Source organism: Strongylocentrotus purpuratus, unplaced genomic scaffold (assembly GCF_000002235.5).
Source record: "Strongylocentrotus purpuratus isolate Spur 01 unplaced genomic scaffold, Spur_5.0 spur5_scaffold_17, whole genome shotgun sequence".
In the NCBI taxonomy this organism is placed as follows: Eukaryota; Metazoa; Echinodermata; class Echinoidea; order Camarodonta; family Strongylocentrotidae; genus Strongylocentrotus; species Strongylocentrotus purpuratus.
The window spans coordinates 14,560,053-14,580,173 of record NW_022145602.1 but is presented as its reverse complement, the minus strand read 5'-3'; the positions used below and the strand labels follow the sequence as shown (position 1 = coordinate 14,580,173).

The following is a 20,121-nucleotide window of genomic DNA, read 5'->3' as shown; positions in this document are numbered from 1 at the left end:
AGTACTAGTGTTATGTGGGCCTACCAGACGTCTGATAGTTGTAGGAATGAGTAGGATATCCTTCAATCGTATTTTTTGTTGTTAGTTTGTTGTTTTCTTTGAACATATTCTACCAGCCCCCGTTTTTTACCTTTAAGTGTGACGTGGATAACAACAAATGGATATCATCTGATCGTTTTCCACAGCACTAATGCCACCATCCGGGATACTTGTTCGTGAGATGACCGCAGACACGATTGCCATAATGGGAAATACATACCCATATGCTGACGGCGACGACGATGAAGACGAAATCGATGACGATAGCCTCTTCGACCCCCAACAGATGACGTCACAAAGCCATGATGCACACATTCTGTTCATCTACTCCGAGAAGGGAGATTTGTTTACGGATGTGGTCTTCAATCAAGGCGTCTGGAGTTATACCTTTCATGATCTGAATCCGGTGACGAGTTACACCATCAGGGTGGTGAATAATCAAAATGGCGTGGCATTCGAGACAAATTCAACTACAAGTAAATATTTTTCTGTACAATATAGAATCATACACGTCTTAAAGCATATCTGTACTAGTTTATAGGAGAGATTAGATCACACTGCAAGGTCACTGGACAGATGGTTATCTCATCAACTCAGCTCTCAAATAACATAAAGTAAAAAATGATCATGGGGGACCAATGGTTACCGATTAGGCATTGTTTTCTATATAGAGGGAGCAAGTAGCTACAAGTAGGACAGTGTGGCTTTAAGCAGTGCGCAACGCTTTGTTACTACAAGGAAGCATCGCTGTATAAAATAGCAAGGAATGGCGCTACATCAAATAGGCCCACCTTATAATTTCTTTTAATTTCAAAATTGGAAAAGATAAATGTAGATGGGGCTGAAATTAAATCTAAGTTTGGACAATATTGACTGAACTCTATCACCTTCTCTCTCTCTCTCTAAAAAAAGGCTTAAAGATGAATTCCATGTTCATTTTTCAACTTATCTGTCTGTTACAGAACCAGCACCGGTAACCGATCTTTTCCTATCTGCCATCGATCATTCCTCTGCAACTGTCCAATGGGCGCACGCCATTGGATCACGTGACCGATATGAAATCATCCTCACTCCAGCACCAAAACACAAGCATCGAACTATGCCAATTAGAACCAGAAATGACGTCATTACTTTCACGGGTCTTGAAGCCGGAACCACTTACGACATGCGCATTACTACTAGGAAAGGAATTTTGACGAGTGATGACAGACATTTGAAAATAACACCAGGGAAAGACCAAGCATTGTCAATGTTCAGAGCCAGAGGTATTTTTAAACAGCATTATGATCTAATTTTCACTAACCTCATCGACACGAGACCGAACAAAAAAATCCAATGGCCAAGATTTTACCAACTTTACCAATTTTACTAATTTGGAGTCGTTGAGGAGTCTGTTTTATCGTGTTTATTCCGACGAAATTTCTGTAAATTCATTTGTGGATATTGTTTTATTATTACACTGACTGTGGCCTCTAAATGTTGCGATCTTCGGGGCCAGAGATGCTCCCACTATAAATGAACAATAATCATCCTCCTTACCGTTGTGCTTCTTTTATATTTCACATTAAAACCAAACAGATTAGATACTCATCAGTCCCCCCCCCCCAAAAAAAAGGGGGGGGGGGGTTGCTGCAGTCTCTCCTTTTTTAAAAATCATGTATTAATATCCAGTGCTCAGCGGCTGTTACAAAGATGGCATAAAGACTGCTACAGGCGTGAAAAGAATTAACAATGGAAAATTATTTTGAAGATGAAACAAGTTTCCACCTTAATAAATGAAAAAGAACAGGTAAATTGCTTACGTTTCTTTTCTTTTTTTCTTTTTCTCGTTTCTTTTTCAGAGAGCACATGTCTATCACCAATCATCGCGTGTGGTTTACTAGGTGCTGCGCTGCTGCTCTGTGTGGTTTACTTAATCGCAGTCTTCATCTTCAATAGGAAATTTCCAGCGGTAAGTTTCCATACTACAGTCGATTCCCATTAGAACTGAGTCCAAGGACAATGCCAGATACCTACTTTAATTGACATTAGCAAAATGTAACACACTAACAAAATGAAATGGTCCCATGCTACCACATTGTTATTAAACGAACAAAACTTGCTTCCAGTTACTGGTAGAATCCAATGCCGGATATTGGTTTAAACTTTAAAAGCTAAGTCAATCAAACTTCCTCAGTACATCTCCACACTCTTTCAGCAGCATTCCACTTCGTCCTTGGTTCTTAGTTGGTTGGTCCTCCAAAATACTCGTCTGAGTTTTAACTGGAGGTGCGGGTAGGGTGTATTAATTTGTAGATGATTAATGATGAATAATAATGCTGATAATGAAAACTGTATTGATTGTTCTCTTCCGGCAGAAACTCCGCTCTCGTCGGCCGTCGGAGAACGAGTACGAGAACCCCTCTCATCATCAGTACTCCTCCTACCTGAACTCCCTCACAAACCGCATAGCATTGATGAGACGGCCTGAGAGCAACAACTACAACCTACCTCACCATCACCATGTTAGAACTAGTAGGACGTTTAGTAGGTTACCAAGGAGACAAAGCCCGCATCACACCCTACAAAGGTAAGTCGGACATACATGGCGGACGGTATGCTAGCGTCGGCTCTCTGCAAGAAGGCCGTTGGAGTAGTGTCACAGGCAGTAATGGCCTTCTTGCAGGAAGCCGACGCTGTGTGCTTACTAGGTTTGCACATCGACATAGTGGACTGCTACGTGACATCCTTTTAAGGCAATGTGACGTCCTTTTAAGGCACTGCCAGTGCCCGGCAGTGCCTTAACACGACGTCACATTGCTAAAAGGATGCCACACGTAGAGGTCCACGTTCTTGTCGTGTAAATCTAAAAGTCCCTATTGATGCAGCGAGGACCGTTGGGGGTAACACACCCATTTTGCTTCTAAGATTTTAGGCCAAACCCATGACAGCAAATTCATGAATCTGATGGCCGATCCTTATTGGCAGCGATGGAGTGTAATCAGTGCATTCGTTCGAATCCTTCCTCATCACATCAGCTCCTTTCAATCTTCCGGGACTGTAACCCACAATCCAGTTTGTTTACCGTCATCTCTAGAATGTGACACTACTCAAAAGGAGAGGTACTCGTGTACTACGTTACCAAAATCGTTCATCCTCCAATGAGAAATACCTAACAAATAATAAAGTCACTCGTTCAGTTTAAGTGTCAAGTCACTTTCATTTATCGGACTCGGGTAAATTGAAATTCGTATTCTTTATTTTTTTATATCTCTGATTCTTTCTTTGTTTGTTTGTTCTTCCACAGGACGCAGAGTGAATCGGTAATTTATTACAACCTATCAGACTGACGGAGTTTTTAAAGATTGTGTGTTTTTTTTTAAAGCTGTTGGCCAAAATACTTTCGCCAGTTGAAATTCCTTGATCGGATCGTAGTCCACGCGGCCTGTCAATATCAGTGCAGCATATGTAGAGGTGTGGTGGTCTAGTGGATGAGTCACCGGGTATAGTAAATCACTTGATACGTGGTTCAAATCCTTGCCACAGACGGACGTCCATTGGTCAGACATTAGTCTAAATTTGCCGCACTCGACCCAAGTGACGGAAGTGGGTGGTTTATTATATGATGCTCCATGTGCAATTGGCACTGGTAACAGCTGCCGGAGCTAAAGCCGGGAAAATCACTTCTAAAACTCCTCGGAAGGAAACATGGACGTATCATAATGTGTGATGTACGCTATACAAGCATGATAAATATTTTAACATGTTTATGTGTCGAGGTGTCACTGAGAATGTCATCGAAAATGGGCCACGCATGATTTTCGGAGTCTATTGATACGACGGGAGATATAATTAGTTTGACATGATAGAATAAAATGACATCGTCAATGTATACGATCTTGGAAAATACAAGCTTTTGACACTGAAGCGCATGAACCAAATAATCTCCTTAAATTGTTCCAGGGTATAGCAGCAAAAAAGCATCCACGTTGTGACGCTGAAGATGACTAGATCCAAACGATTCACTCTCGTCGTTGTTCTACAAATTAAAGAGTAAAACCTTGAGATTTCAGTTCGGTAGTGATAGCCGGTTATGTCCTATTAAAGTGATAAGTGAAGATACGATAGCTTGGTAAGTGCTTCTTTTCTTTACCAGATAGCTATCCTTGATGCTTCGCTCCTGTGTATGGGCATCGCTTGACCATTTCGAATGGAGATGTTCGACAAATACTTTGCCATCGACAAAGCTGAAGTTTTTTTCAACAAGTATCATGAACGTCATTAGAGTTTGAAATTTTGAAAAGCTACAAAACGTTTACGGGTTTCAGAATTTGCTGACTGGCGTTCACATTTCGTCCAAATGACCTTTAAGTTGATCTAAATGTCCAAATCCTTGAATCAGTTAAATCAAGCAATATATTTATTTGTTGTCTTATTCTCAAACTTAAATGTACTCTGTAAACTTATTTTATTACGTACATACTTATCAATATATCGTTACTTGTATAATTAATTTGTTCTATCATATACTGTAATACTATATGGTTTGTATGTGTCATTTTAATTTGTGGATATTTGAGTGGAAAAATGTTAAATCAAATCAAATCAAAATCGTAATATTTCCACTTTGCCCCCTGTATTGACGCCCCTGATCATGTGGTAACCATCGTAATTAGATTATTGCTCGTCTAAAGGAAATACCTCTGTTACGCTTTCAGATGGAAACCGAGAAGTTTGAAAGAAATAGAAAAGGATAAGAAAATGAATTCCATGCTAGGATCTTTGCACCAAACCATCGATTGAAGTGAATTATTGAGCAAAAGGAGGGGTGATTGAAAAGTAACTTTTCCTAAATACCATGAAAATCTGTCTTCGTGCGGATTTTTTTTTTGGGTGGTGCGAATTTTGATTCCATCTGTGTATTGAGACAAATCTTGCTAAATCATTAATTTGGTGTGATTATTGAATAAATTATGAAACGAACTCTCCAGGATATGTTATATGAACCTGATGAAGTGTACCATGGAGTACAATGTCGTCTAGCGTATATCCGTGTACTTTTGTAAATGATTGTAAATTAAAGGAAAATAATGATGAAAATAAATTTATAGAAGTATTTGAAGTCATAGTAATTTATTTTGCCTTTATTAACAGGCATCCAAAGAGACTTTGATATCCTCGATCATTTTTTTGCATTAACGTATAGCGATTATAAATGTATTAGCAGAAAAGTAGAACATTAATGCACAGTTGTAAACATTCCTTTAAAATGCAATTTATCCTCTATAGAATATTTCCATACTGTTTTTTCATATTAAAGGTATAAACCAGTTTTAAAAACGCCCCCTCTCAAAAATGAAATGGAAGCTAGTATTACCAATCAAGGGAAAGAAAATGTTTTGATTAATACGTGATGATACAAACTTTGCCGGGAAACCGCCTACTAATTGATATATTTGGTAAATTATCATATCGATCCGGCCTTGATAGATATCGCGAATGCACTTCAACATTGAACATTTGGGCATAAATTTCTGCTTTTGGGGAAATTTAGGTTGTAGTATTGCCATCTAAACCTCTGAAGGCAATATTTAAACAATATTGAATGGGTATTTTGCACCCAAAACCCTTGAACCACAATTTTATCACTACCTGTCTATATCTTTAAATGTTTTGCTATTATATATACTGATAAAGGGAAGCATAATATAGTTTTCATGGATTTGTATATTATACAAATCCATGAAAACTCAGTGTAAGAACAAGTAAGAAAAAATAAACAGACGACACTCGAATAGATAACTTCGAATAATTTGATTGTGTCTATATTTACATAACTATATATAGCTATTTGCAAAATACCCTCTTTCACTTTGAAATCCATCGAAATTCCCAGTAGGAACTAAACATAACATTTTGTAATAGAATATAACATCCTTTTCATCGTTTAAACTGTAAAGATACTATGTCCCTTTTGTAGCCAACATCAAATTCTGTACAACTTTGCAGGAATTATGAATATGTTATGTACGTCCTACGTATGAAATTTAAACTTGAGCAGTGTCCTAATATTCAAATTATGCAAGGAAACCCGTTCACTTGCTAGACTTCACTGTCAGACACTATTGAGTGACTGACTGGCTTTTTTCATCTTTGGTAATAAGATACATAAAATGAGCTGTAAATGGTACATGAGCATTTGTCTACATCAATAACCCACTTCTTGTAATGGCCAAAATTAAACCGATTGAATCTTTGCGCAGCACAAAACGTACGACCATTTGGTACAATGGTCTGAAAAATCAGACTATTACTTACTGGCTCTATAGCTCCTAAGTCGATTCGACAACTATTAGTCGTTATTTTCCCACTTAAAGACATTTCTGAGCCCCCCCCCCTTTTCAGGGAAGTTCTAAATTAGTATTGTCTTTCAAATGCCGTTGGAACTTAACCTTTTCATTTTTTTGGCCTGCAAATGGGACATAGTACCTTTAAGGTTTATGCAGAAGGATATATTTCAGATGCAACAAACTCCCCAATTGATACATTAATTTTCAAAGCGTAACTAATTTATTTAGTACCGTGCAAGTTTATCCACCCTGGTATAATCAATAACGAGTAATACATGTGTCGTTTCAATAAAGGTAAAGCTGGTGTTTACTTTCTAAAATCACATTTCGGGAAGGGTTTCATACAAAAGTGCCCAGCCTCTTCCTCCTCCTCTTCCCTTATGAAAACCATGGATGCACCCTTAATAATGAATGTTCAAATATGTACCAAGACCCTCTCTATGAATACATATTGCTAAATGTAATCCTGATTAATGGGAAATATCGCTTTTGTAATTGCCATTACTTATATAGGTCATTTACATAGTGTCACTTAAAACTACAGTATTACTGCATTTTGCCACTTCCCTGAAAATAAACCTGTTATTGCCAATCTATATTTTTTGAACCTGCATGCTGCAAACCGGCTACAAATGTAACACATTAGCTAACTATACTATTTTTAAAAGGCTACCTCGTAACAGGTCTATCTTATATGAGGAAAATTAACATCTTTGGTTTTGCTCAATAAGAATAAACATTATTTAAACATATTTGTGGCTGACACCCAGTAAATAAGATCGATTGAATAAGCATGTGACACCTGTTCTACACATTTGTACATAAGAGCAGTGAAGGGCTTTTCCTTTGTCTACCACAACAATTGTTGATGGTAGAATGAGGAACTGGGTATTTTGTCCTCTATCTTTGTCCGTCATGCTCATAGTGTCTCCGGACTGTGAATCACACGGTACGAGGTTCGAATCCCTACGAGTAATATGCAGCACCAAATCTCCTTTGGCAGGAAATTAATCTACATTCAACCACACTCCACCCAGGTGATGTAAATGGGTACCTGGCAAGAATTGATTCCTTAAAATGCTCGGACGATAATGGTAGCCGTTGGTAGCAATTGTGCCAGACATTAGTGCAATACAAGACCCCACTACTGTCACCAACATTATTGCTATATACTCAAAGTGGGATTAACCTACCAACAACATATCTGACCTTTGTTACCTTGACAAAAATCAGTAAAAGGGTCCAGAACTAGAATAGGTGAAGTCAGACAACCAAACATAATTATCCCCAAACGAAATAAACTGATTTTTTTTCGATCGAACCTTCCAGTTGCAATGCAACGCATGTGTCTACGTTCTGTATTAAAAAGACTTCATCGTTTGTCCAAGATGGCACCGCATGAAATTACAGACCGACGAAAAAAACGGTTTCGACGACGATGACAAAATCAATTAAAATACAGATTTAAAGTGTCATTGTTTTCTTCTCGCGCGAATGTCCAAACACCCGGCCCAGCAAGGAAGATTTGGTTCCGAATTTATACATTTTGGCTTCGCGATACAGCTCGTGCAAGAGATCAACGATCTGTTGGTAAGAGTCGGCTGCGGAGATCTCCAGGTAGGAACATCCAAGATCCTTGGCGAATTTCTCTCCTGAATGAAGAAAAAAAAAAGAGGAGATGAGAAGAATGAGATAGATAGACAGACGGAAAGGCAGAGGTAAGAGAACATGATAAATGAACATCAGAGAGATATTTTAACCGGTTTGTGCAAATTTACTCTATTCCCAGTGAGATGAAAAATCCCGTTAGACCGTATACAATGTTAAAATTAATCTGGTATGTTAAAAATTGAAGAAAAAAAGGTTTTGATTAACAAAGCAATGAGATGATTTGGAGATATTACTCGAGTATTCGACAAACTTATAATAACAGAATACTGTATTTTTACTAATAAATTGATATCATCTATATGGTCAAGGGGCATAACTGGGTTTCAGGCATTATATGCCACCAGTTGTTTCATGGAGTTTGGGGCGTAAAAATCATATGGATGAAATGCTAGCAAACAAGGTTTTAGAGGTGCTCGTTAAGTTCATTTTTGTATAATTTTCTTTTCACATCAAGTTTCCCTTGCCTTTTCTTTCTCCCTTTCTCCATTTATTAAAAAAAAAAAATTGCACCATTTAATTTAGGCACTTGCCACCCATGCCCCTACCTTCCTAAAGCTACATCACTAACAGTGGAAAGGGGAGCACAAATCCAAATATTCAGTTGTATACAAGCAAAAGTTAACAAATAAAAGTTATCAGATTTTGGTATGCCGTGAAGGCTACACATTTTCCCCTCCTACCTTTTGGACAAGGGGGACGTCCCCCCCCCCCCCCCCCACACCCGTGGTCCACTCTTCTGGATTCACCCCTGGCTGAATAAAATTAATACAACAAACCTTCTTTGGTACTGACTTTCCGTGCGTGCATCAAATCGGACTTATTCCCCAACACCATGAAGGCAAGAGGCGTTGTTTTCATGCTCCTAGCTTCATCCAGTTTTGGTCTCAATTCGTGTAGCGCCCTCATGCTTTGGGGATCGGTAATTGAGTAGACGAGAAGGAACGCGTCGGCCCAGGCAATTAGCTCTTCTGTTACAGAGTTCTGAATGATTGTTGTAATGGGAACAAATAGAGTTATCAGTTTTGGTGATGCTATTCATACAATATGAGATTATCATAATTTGTTTTATCGGTTTTATTTAATTAATCATACTGCTTTAGTAAAATCCAAAATTATAATTCTAAAATATTACTCTAAATATCTTGACATAGCACGGAGCCGGTTCTCTTTTGGGTATATGGTTAAGAAAGGGAGGGGAGGGGGGTGGGGTGGGGAGGGGAGGTAGTTAGTGGGGTTGTATATTTTGCAGACAAATAACATGATCTTTAAAACTTGAAAACACTGTGTTATTCATTCCACCTAACTTGATTATGAACGAATCATTCAGCATTTCGAAATGGCCGGGAAGAAAAGCCTACCCCCTCATTTCAAAGCACCCATCTTTAGTTAGAGTGTGTATTTGTTGGAATTAGAATTCGAAGGATTTTAAAAGCAAAATAAACGAATAGAAGGAAGATTTCTGAGGGAAATACACCAGACGAATTTTTAAACGGCTCAGTGCAGGAATGGTGGCATTGAAAATGAATCCATTCCAATTTTTTGATTAGAATCAGAGATCAACGTTTTGTCACCTCTCACTTTGTCTGATAATTCTAGCTCTGTGCTGGGAATCTGCAGCAGATTGGTTTTCTAAGTATCTTGCCATTTATCAACTACAATCAAGCGACAGCTTACAGTCAGAACGTGCTTGAAACTAAAAGACATAAATTATTGATTGACTAAGGAATAGTGCCTTGCATATTTTGGAAAAGGCTCAAGGATTTACATTTCATTAAAACTTGTCATAATTATCTTTGAAGAGAATTATAAAACACCATACACTGACATTTGTAAAACAAAAGCTATGTTCTTTCTAGAATTTCTCCGCAGTTCATATTCTACACCAAACGAATTCTTAACTTCAACCCAGAATCAAACACTGTACTACTTTAACCCTTAACATAACATACATGTATACCCCGATTGCAATACGAACGCTAAACCTACAACTTTTAATAAGTATGGCCCGGATGAGGCGTGATAGTTCAGTGTTAGAGCAGCGGTCGCGAAACCGAAAGGGTTCCGAGTTCGAAACCAAGTCGATGCGTTATGTTGTTGTTGTTGTTCGTTTGGTATTATAATGGCTATTAGTCAAATTTGACTATTGTTGCCAATTTCATCGCATCTCTTTCTTTTAATGTCTTGGTAAAATTATTAAAAGTTATAGTGCCCTATGGTGAGGCATTAATCCTCGTTATCAAGTCATTCAGGGAGGACTTAAATCCGTCGGTCCCCTAGTTGTTTACTTACAAACATGTATATGGCTTCGTAGCAGTCAGGTTAAACCAAACAACAAACAAACAATTATCTTAGGAGAAAATGTCGGAGAACCATCCTGACCTCTTACCTCAGGTCCAATGTCAAGTATCTCCAAGGAAACAAGATCGTTGTCTATCTTGGCCTGATGGTGGTATCGGCATTCTGAAAGAAAAAGATTTAACATCTGTCATCAAAACACAATTCTTGCAAGTTCTGATGCCAACTGATGGAGAAAGGTAGAGAAAGAGGAAATATCTTAAGGATCCTAAACGATTCGCTGATGAGGAAGGGGGAGGGGAGGGGTGCGAGGTGAGAATCTTTTTAATCTAATTCTCAAATCCAAAAACATGCACGTAAAATCATTTTTCTCGGAGTTAGAGGTAGGATCAAACTGGATAACTGAAATGTAATAATGTTTGAAACAGAAGAAGATCGATGAGAAAGAAAATGAATACTGAGGGGAAACAAGGCAGTTTTACAGGCTATTTCTTAAGAAAACAACGTAGAAGACATTTGTTCAGAAATAGAAGGGCGTTACCTTCGCGTTGAATTATCTGAAAAAACACTACTCCGGCTCCAAAGAGACTAAGATAATAATTGCAAATGGTATCTGGATAGGAAGTGAGAGTGATGTGTAGAGGGTTGGTGTGTGGGTGAGGGTGTGTATATGGGATGTGGATGTGGACATTTATGGGAGAATGGGAGCGCTTTTCTAGGGGGAGGGGGAGGGGGGGGGGTTAAGGGGGAGAGAGGGAGTTTGAGGTATTTTATATTATATTGTTTCCTTTCTGTCATTATTGGTCATATTATTCGAAACGTATGAGCTTGTTTTTGTATTATCTATAACATATAATTTTGTTTTCTGTTAATTCGTTGAATGGAAGCACAATAAATAATGTTCAAAATAAAATATGTGTGTATGTGTGTCGGAGTAGAGAGTCCTAATCAATAGTCATAACAGTTACATGTACCTAGTCATCTTTAAATGACTTTTATGAAACTCATTCTGTATCATTTCAGAAGTTTATCATAGAGAAAAAGATCCCCAGAAAAGTCTCTTTAGAAGCCTTTACATTGGAAATAGGACGAGGAAGAGCTGAAAGTTTGGGCAAAACTTACATGCTACATGTGTGTCTAGTGCCATATACAAGTTTATCTGAGCAGTGCATACGATATAAAGAAAAATTTGTAAATTCCTTTCCATTTTGATTGTTGCATACGATGTGGGGTATTATGACGTCAGAAGCGAAGTTTTGGTTATTTTGGGTTTAGCCATAGAGGGCAGTTGCGAATTTGTGAGGGAAACTAAAACACGTTGTTGCAGTTAGTTATCGGCACTGAAAGTGCACCATTTTTTGGTATTTTGACACAAGCCCAATGTTGTGAGTATTTATTTACCTCTGTTTATTGAAATATGATGACTATTGTTGTGTTTGATGCTATTGGTGATAAAAATGAAGAAATGCAAATAGTGTAAAATTAAGTAAGAAAATTGTTACTCACGTACGTAAATTCACGTTGTGTGTGGGCATGCAGTTGTGTATAAAGTCATTGGGTTAGAATTAATTTCGGTAAACGTAAAGAAGACAGATATGAATATGACAGAAAAGTTGTATTATTATTAGTTTCAGTGGATTATGTTAGAAATGTATGTACAGTATAAGCTGTCCAATATTCAGTTGGTTTTTTTGGATTAGTATGAAAGACAAAATGTTCTATAAAGAGTAGTTGACAGAAAGTAGGTCAGGTATGCCAGGGGTCATTATAGATTGGTAGTCTTTCGTGCAGCCTGTTATTAAGATTTAGGTTACCACTAAATGATATGTTGGGCCTATTATGCTTTGGTAATTAATAGTGAGTCAATAGGTTGTATCAAAGGAGCTATGAACTCATCTTAGCAGAAATATGTAAAGATATTTCCTAACTCATATTATGCCATTTATTTACAGTTATTTACAAACCTGTTTATTATTTGACTGGATAAGATAAACAAATGTTGGATAGATTATTTGATTGTCATATCAGCTATGCTAAGTAGCATATTGGATGCATTATTCTAGTAATGCTTATGATTGTGTTTTTTATCTTTTATTAAAGGTTGAACCTTGCACCTGCCAGTTTGGAGTCTTGGTATCACAAAAGGGTGTCGCTGTGTACTTCATTCGTCAATGGTGTCTTTTGGTTATAAGTGAATTAATCGTCAATCGTCAATCGTCAATCACATCAGTTCAACAACAGCTTGGTAGTGAGAGCTACAAGTCAAGAACGTCAAGATGAATACCATCAGTGAAGATGGTAATAATGAGACTGTGAAGTCCAGTGACGAGCTGGTTGGCCTTGGTGGTGCTGTTAACGTTGATGACATCACACCGCATGATTCAGTGAGCCAATGTGGGGGAAGCACTACTATCTCCACGTCATCCAAGTCCTCAAGGCTAAAGGCTATGGCGAGAAGGGCTGCTCTTGAGGCAGAAGCTGAAGCCTTAAGAGAGCAACAGGAGCTCGAGATGGAAGAATTCCGCTTGAAGCAACGCAAAGCCCAGCTGTTGCTGAAAACCCAGTTAAAGGTTGCTCAAGCTGAAGAGAGGGTGTATCAGCAAGATAATGCTCCATATGCACAGTCTGTTGCAGGAACAGGTGGACCTACTCCCGCAAGGTCATCCGTTGTGCCTTCAATCACGAATAACTACAAACCTGTTATGATGAAGCCAGATGAGGACGAAACTGTACCTTCTCCTCACACACAGACGGAAATGCTGCTGCTGCAATTACTGGAGCAAGGACAACGACAACAGCGGGGGCTGTTAGAGTCTGTATCCCTTCCTCATGCCACTCTGTCTACCTATCAAGGTGATCCGCTGAAGTACCATGAGTTTTGGAGGTCCTTTGAGAACAGTGTTGACCAAACTTCAGTAGACGACGCTGTCAAGCTGACACGCCTCCTGCACTATTGTGCTGGCGACGTTAAGAAGTTGCTTCAACCATGTATGATTATGAAGCCTACAGAGGGCTATCACAAGGCAAGGATTCTACTCAAAGAAAAGTATGGAAATCCAGTAATGATTGCTCATGCCTGGCTTAGAAAGGTTACTGAAGGAAAGAACATTGCTGCACAAGACAAACATGGACTAGCTGAAATGGCGGATGAAATTCAGATTTGTGTGCAGACGCTAGAAGCAGTAGGTCAGGCATCTGAGCTGACTTCTCAACATGTTCTGCTGAAGATAGTAGAGAGGCTACCATACCATCTGAGGACAGGATGGTTAAAAGTTGTAGGAAGAGCTAGAAAAGAGGGTCGACTTCCAGCTATTACGGATTTGGTTGCATTCTTGCAACAGATTTCAGATGAAGAGAATGACCCTGTCTTCGGTAGGCTGACAATTAGAGATCAAGGCAGTAAGATGTCAGCATTTAAGAAGTCTGGGAAGACATCGAGAGGGGTCTTTACTACTAGTACAGATGCTGAAGGCAGCAAGACACGGAGCTGCATTCAGTGCGGTGGAGAGCATTCCTTATTCGGCTGCAGTGAGTTTAAGCAACTCAAGATTGAGGACAGGCTTAAACTGGCCCAGAAGGAAAGATTGTGCTACAATTGTTTGAATAAAGGTCACATGACCAGGGACTGCAAGTTAAATAGGACATGCTCAGTAAGTGGGTGTAACAGGAAACACACCAAGTTTCTACACCTTATCAGACAGCCTTCACAGACTGATAGCACAGAGTCTCGGAGGGATATCGGAGAGTCATCAAGTGATGCCAGGAATTCACCAACGTCATCTGAAACGGAGGCAACTACTCATCACTCGTCATCCTCTCATGTTGCTGAAGAAAGTTGTAGTGTCATAGGGGCCGGTAGTAAAGTAGTGCTACCTATTGTTCCCGTTCGAGTACGAGCTAGAGGGAAAGAGGAGTATTTTGACACTTATGCCTTGTTAGACACATGTTCAACATCAACATTCTGCACTTTGGAGTTGACGCGTAAGATCGGGGCTGAAGGAACAGAGCAGAGCCTTTCCATGTCGACTCTAGACAAGTCAAGGATTGTCACAACATGTAAAGCAGTCAACCTGGAAGTTGAAAGTCTGTCAACTCAATATAGAGTCAGTCTCCATCATGTATTAGCCAAAGAGAAGATAAATGTTAGCAGTGCACTTGCTGCTGATAGAAGTGACATTCGCCAATTTGCCCACCTTGCAGATCTGAATCTACCGGCTGCTAGACCTCAAGACGTCATGCTACTAATTGGACAAGATGTGCCAGAAGTATTGGTACCAAAGGACGTTAAGTATGGCGAACCCGGGCAACCTTATGCTGTGAGGACGGCATTAGGATGGACCGTGAATGGACCAGTTGGGAACCGGCACAGAGACCATGACATATCGTCAAGCTTTATTTCCAGTGATGCTAATTTGGAGCTTCAAGTGGAAAGGTTCTGGTCACTTGAATCAGGGTCGCTAGCAGGACAATCTAAGTGTATGTCTGTCAATGACAAGAGAGCTCTGAGAATTTGGGAGGATAGTATCCAGAAGAAGGGTGATCACTACCAGTTGTCTATACCCTTCAAAGAGAGACCCCAAGAACTGGCTGACAACATATATGTAGCAGAAAAAAGGCTACAGAGTCTTGGTAGGAGATTGAGGCGAGATGAGGATCTACACAGACGATATACCAAGGCTATGTCAGGATTGGTGGAGGATGGATATGCAGAGAGAGTAGAAGAAAGGAATGCAGGTTCAGGCAAACCTGTTTGGTATCTTCCTCACCATCCTGTTGAAAACCCTAACAAGCCGGGCAAGACAAGAATTGTGTTTGACTGTGCATCTACATACCAGGAAAGATCGCTCAATGATGCAGTTTTGCAAGGCCCTGACTTAACAAACACACTTCTGGGTGTTCTCTTGAGGTTTCGACAGGAGCCGATTGCCATTATGGGGGACATCCAAGCGATGTTCCATCAAGTACAAGTCCCGCCTGATGAAAGAGATATGCTGCGGTTTCTCTGGTGGCCAGAAGGAGATATTGAGAGACAGCCAATGGTCTACAGGATGTGTGTACACCTCTTTGGAGGGACCTGGTGTCCCAGTGTTTGCAGCTTTGTACTGAGGCATACCGCTGAAGACCAAGCCGAAGAATTCTCCCCAGACGCAGTAAACGTGGTAAAACGCAACTTTTATGTTGACGACTGCCTGGTATCAGTGAAGGAAGAAGATAAAGCAGTTCAACTCGTAGATGAGCTGAAGAGAATGCTGAAAGGAGGAGGTTTCAACCTCACAAAGTGGCTAAGCAATAGCCCAAAGGTAATGGAGTCTGTGCCTGCTCATGACAGGGCAAAGGAAGTGGAAGGACTCGACTTAAGTTATGATACCTTACCGATTGAGAGGGCCCTGGGTGTCAAGTGGAACATTGAACTAGATACCATGACGTATGGAATCACCCCGAAACACAAGCCCTGTACCCGTCGTGGAGTGCTGAGTGAGGTTTCCTCGGTATATGATCCGTACGGATTTGCAAGCCCATATGTGTTGAATGCCAAGATCATTTTGCAAGAGCTCACGGCTATGAAATTGGATTGGGATGAGCCATTGCCAGAGAAGCAGCGTGAGAGCTGGCTGAACTGGAAGAGAGATCTGCTGCTTATGGAGGATTTCAACATCAGCAGGTGCCTAAAGCCTCATGATTTCGGAGATGTGACGGAGTACCAATTGCACCACTTTTCTGATGCTTCAGAGAGGGCATATGGTGTGGCCTCTTATCTCCGAGTGACGAACCAGGAGGGCAAGGTCTATTGCAGTCTAGTAATGGCCAGGACTCGGCTCACTCCGCTGAAGAGAGTTACGATACCTAGACTGGAATTGATGGCAGCGACGCTTGCTGTGAGACTCGATGGTATGCTGAGACGTGAGCTAGACTTCACCCTGACTGACTCTGTGTTCTGGAGTGACAGCACTATAGTGCTCCAGTATATCAAGAATGTGGAAAGACGATTCCACACATTCGTCGGAAACAGGATTGCAGTAATCCATGAAGGATCTGACCCAAAGCAGTGGCACTACGTCAACACTCGGCAGAATCCGGCTGACGATGTCTCAAGAGGGATGACAGCTGAGGCGTTAACAACCAGCGAGAGATGGGTGAGTGGACCCAGCTTCTTATGGTGTGAGAATGAGTCAAGGCCTGCAAGTCAAGTCTTAAATGATGTCAGTCTAGATGGCGACCCTGAAGTTAAGAGCAAGGACAAGGCTGGGGTTTATATGACAACTCTCTCAGAAGAAACTGCCTTAATGAACAAACTTCTTGAACACTACTCCTCGTGGCACAGGTTGAAGAAAGCAGTTTGCTGGCTACGGAGGTACTTGAAATGGCTGAGATGTAAATGTACACAGGGTCCTGAAGGCATTTCAGCTGAACTTTTGCATGGAAGCTTGGTGGTGGAAGAGATGAAGGACGCAGAGGAGAAAATTCTGCAATATGTACAAGCAGTCAGCTTCCCTCATGAGATGTCAACCTTGCAGGCTGAGCAGAATGACAGTGCACACCAAGAACAGAGCTGTAAATTGGTCAAGAAGACAAGTCCAATCTACAAGCTAGACCCAAGGATGATAAATGGCCTACTGAGGGTAGGAGGAAGGCTTGGCAAGGCAATGTTGCAAGAGGAGGCGAAGCACCCAATTATACTTCGCAATGATAGTCATGTCGCCAAGCTTATCCTGAGTGAAATCCATGAGGCATCGGGACATAGTGGCAGAAATCATATGTTGTCTTGCCTCAACCAGAAATATTGGATTCCTGCTGCTGGCTCTGTGATCAGAAGGATACTGACTAGATGTGTTGTGTGCAGAAGGCAGCGAGGGAAGGTTCTTGAGCAAAAGATGGCGGACTTGCCAGTTGACCGGCTTATTTCAGATGAGCCCCCCTTTTCAAGAGTTGGAATTGATTATTTTGGACCGTTGGAAGTGAAAAGGGGTCGGAGTGTCGTAAAGAGATATGGGGTGCTATTCACATGTCTTACTGTGAGAGCAGTGCACCTTGAGATGGCAGATTCCCTTGACACAAGCTCTTGCATTAATGCTATCAGACGCTTCATTGCACGGAGGGGAAATGTGAGAGAAATTAGATCTGATAACGGCACTAATTTGGTTGGAGCAGAGAGAGAACTGAGGACCGAAATACAAAGTTGGAACCAGGCTCAGATACATGATACATTGTTGCAGAAGAATATCAAATGGACATTCAATCCACCCGCAGCTAGTCATCATGGAGGGGTGTGGGAACGCCAGATCCGAACTGTGAGGAAGCTGCTGTGTTCCTTGGTTAAGCAGCAAACCCTGAATGATGATTCATTGCATACACTCTTCTGTGAGATTGAAAGCATCATGAACAGCCGGCCAATCACTGAGGTGTCCAGTGATGTAAATGATGTGGAAGCCTTAACTCCGAATCATCTGCTTCTACTCAATGCAAAATCACCACTGCCTCCCACAACTACCAGTGAAGCAGACAACTATGCCAGGAGGAGATGGCGCCAGGTGCAGCTTTTAGCGGATACCTTTTGGTCGAGATGGGTGAAGGAGTACTTACCACGGTTGCAAGAGCGGCAGAAATGGGCTACTTCACGACGCAATATTCAGGTCGGCGATCTAGTTTTGGTAGTTGATGAGCACGCACCACGTAACTGCTGGCAGATAGGAAGAGTGCTTCGAACCATGCCAGACCGAGAAGGCAACGTTCGGCAATGCGAAGTGAAGACGCAAACTAGCACACTTCGAAGACCTATCGCTAAGCTCTGTTTGCTCCTGGAAGTGGATTCCTGAGATTTTATGTGTTAAATCGCGTTAAGGTGATATCATAATAATGGATCATGGTTCATTGGATGGCACATGGATCTGCAATATTTGTGGTGTAATTTAAAATAAGTGTTAGAAGTGCGAGCCTAGCAACGCCTCCCCTTTATGATATATTAGTGGACCGCTGTTTATTGGATGGATTCAGTCACTCGCCGTAAGTTTAGTAATTTAGCGGTCTTCGTTATCGCGGTCTTACATCGCAAAGGATTTCTTCTGACACAAAAGGGAGAACTGACCATACCGAGATTGAACGCTTTCGCAAAGAAACATTAACATTCAGATTGATAAACACTATAAGAGTGAAATTTGATACATCGAACAATGACAATCAGAAAAAGGATTGTTGGAGATATATCCCATGGAAGGACTGATAGTTGAATATTTAAATATTAATCCATGCATGAAATATGTTTTATAATATGTATACATAAGATATTGGTAGAAATACATGCAACTCCTGTTGTTTCCCTTTTTTTTGTGCATTGAGGCCAAATATCAGATTTGGGGTTATAAAAGAAAAAAAAACAAACAAACAAACAAACAAATAAAACATGACAAGGGTTGCAGTTATTTCACATGTGCAGAAATTTCTATGTTATGTTTATATGCAGGTTGTATCTGCTTGACAACATAATCCATATGGTGACATATGGAGACTGAAAAGGAATTTTCATCAAGAGTAGTTAAATCCTAAAATGTATCCAAAGCTACTGTTTGTATTAGGAGTAAAAGGAAAGGAAAATTTGTCTGAAATTTCAAAGATATGTATATATGTTAATATAAACTTGATACAGTTTGGAGAAAATGATTAAGTACAGCCAGTGAAGATTTAGAAAATGTTATTATCAGTTACATACACGATGGAAGTTATTTGCATAAGAAATACCTTTACCGTAGATGAAAGGGTTTGATTTATATGTATATAAATAGTGGAGTACGTTTTATTTTTACATTTATGTGCTTTTTCATAGTATGTTAACAGATTTAAATGGGATGTTTGTGTTATTAACCGAAATACAATTTCTATGAAAGGGTTGTATGATAGGATAAGTTATGTAAATGTTCATTGAATGTTCACATTTAAGGGGCCGGAATGTTGCATACGATGTGGGGTATTATGACGTCAGAAGCGAAGTTTTGGTTATTTTGGGTTTAGCCATAGAGGGCAGTTGCGAATTTGTGAGGGAAACTAAAACACGTTGTTGCAGTTAGTTATCGGCACTGAAAGTGCACCATTTTTTGGTATTTTGACACAAGCCCAATGTTGTGAGTATTTATTTACCTCTGTTTATTGAAATATGATGACTATTGTTGTGTTTGATGCTATTGGTGATAAAAATGAAGAAATGCAAATAGTGTAAAATTAAGTAAGAAAATTGTTACTCACGTACGTAAATTCACGTTGTGTGTGGGCATGCAGTTGTGTATAAAGTCATTGGGTTAGAATTAATTTCGGTAAACGTAAAGAAGACAGATATGAATATGACAGAAAAGTTGTATTATTATTAGTTTCAGTGGATTATGTTAGAAATGTATGTACAGTATAAGCTGTCCAATATTCAGTTGGTTTTTTTGGATTAGTATGAAAGACAAAATGTTCTATAAAGAGTAGTTGACAGAAAGTAGGTCAGGTATGCCAGGGGTCATTATAGATTGGTAGTCTTTCGTGCAGCCTGTTATTAAGATTTAGGTTACCACTAAATGATATGTTGGGCCTATTATGCTTTGGTAATTAATAGTGAGTCAATAGGTTGTATCAAAGGAGCTATGAACTCATCTTAGCAGAAATATGTAAAGATATTTCCTAACTCATATTATGCCATTTATTTACAGTTATTTACAAACCTGTTTATTATTTGACTGGATAAGATAAACAAATGTTGGATAGATTATTTGATTGTCATATCAGCTATGCTAAGTAGCATATTGGATGCATTATT

General features: G+C 39.9%; 2 protein-coding genes across 2 annotated transcripts; both read left to right on the top strand.

Moving 5' to 3' along the window:
* The first annotated feature begins 187 nt into the window (after positions 1-187).
* On the top strand, positions 188-4,065 carry LOC115924916. Its single transcript, XM_030987780.1, has 5 exons — positions 188-515; positions 1,002-1,304; positions 1,881-1,990; positions 2,397-2,608; positions 3,326-4,065. The coding sequence occupies exons 1-5, from the start codon at positions 191-193 to the stop codon at positions 3,366-3,368; spliced, it is 993 nt and encodes a 330-aa protein (XP_030843640.1). The 5' UTR covers positions 188-190; the 3' UTR covers positions 3,369-4,065.
* Positions 4,066-12,610: 8,545 nt separating this feature from the next.
* Positions 12,611-18,148, top strand: LOC100892307. The gene has a single exon (XM_003728743.3). The coding sequence runs from the start codon at positions 12,611-12,613 to the stop codon at positions 18,146-18,148; it is 5,538 nt and encodes a 1,845-aa protein (XP_003728791.2).
* The last annotated feature ends 1,973 nt before the right edge of the window (positions 18,149-20,121 follow it).

Excerpts from the sequence above, each read along its gene's own strand:
- LOC115924916 (XM_030987780.1), top strand. The coding sequence starts at position 191 with ATGCCACCATCCGGGATACTTGTTCGTGAGATGACCGCAGACACGATT. Across the intron at positions 1,305-1,880 it reads GTCAATGTTCAGAGCCAGAG|AGAGCACATGTCTATCACCA; the intron begins GTATTTTTAAAC and ends TTTCTTTTTCAG. Across the intron at positions 2,609-3,325 it reads CCGCATCACACCCTACAAAG|GACGCAGAGTGAATCGGTAA; the intron begins GTAAGTCGGACA and ends GTTCTTCCACAG.
- LOC100892307 (XM_003728743.3), top strand. The coding sequence starts at position 12,611 with ATGAATACCATCAGTGAAGATGGTAATAATGAGACTGTGAAGTCCAGT.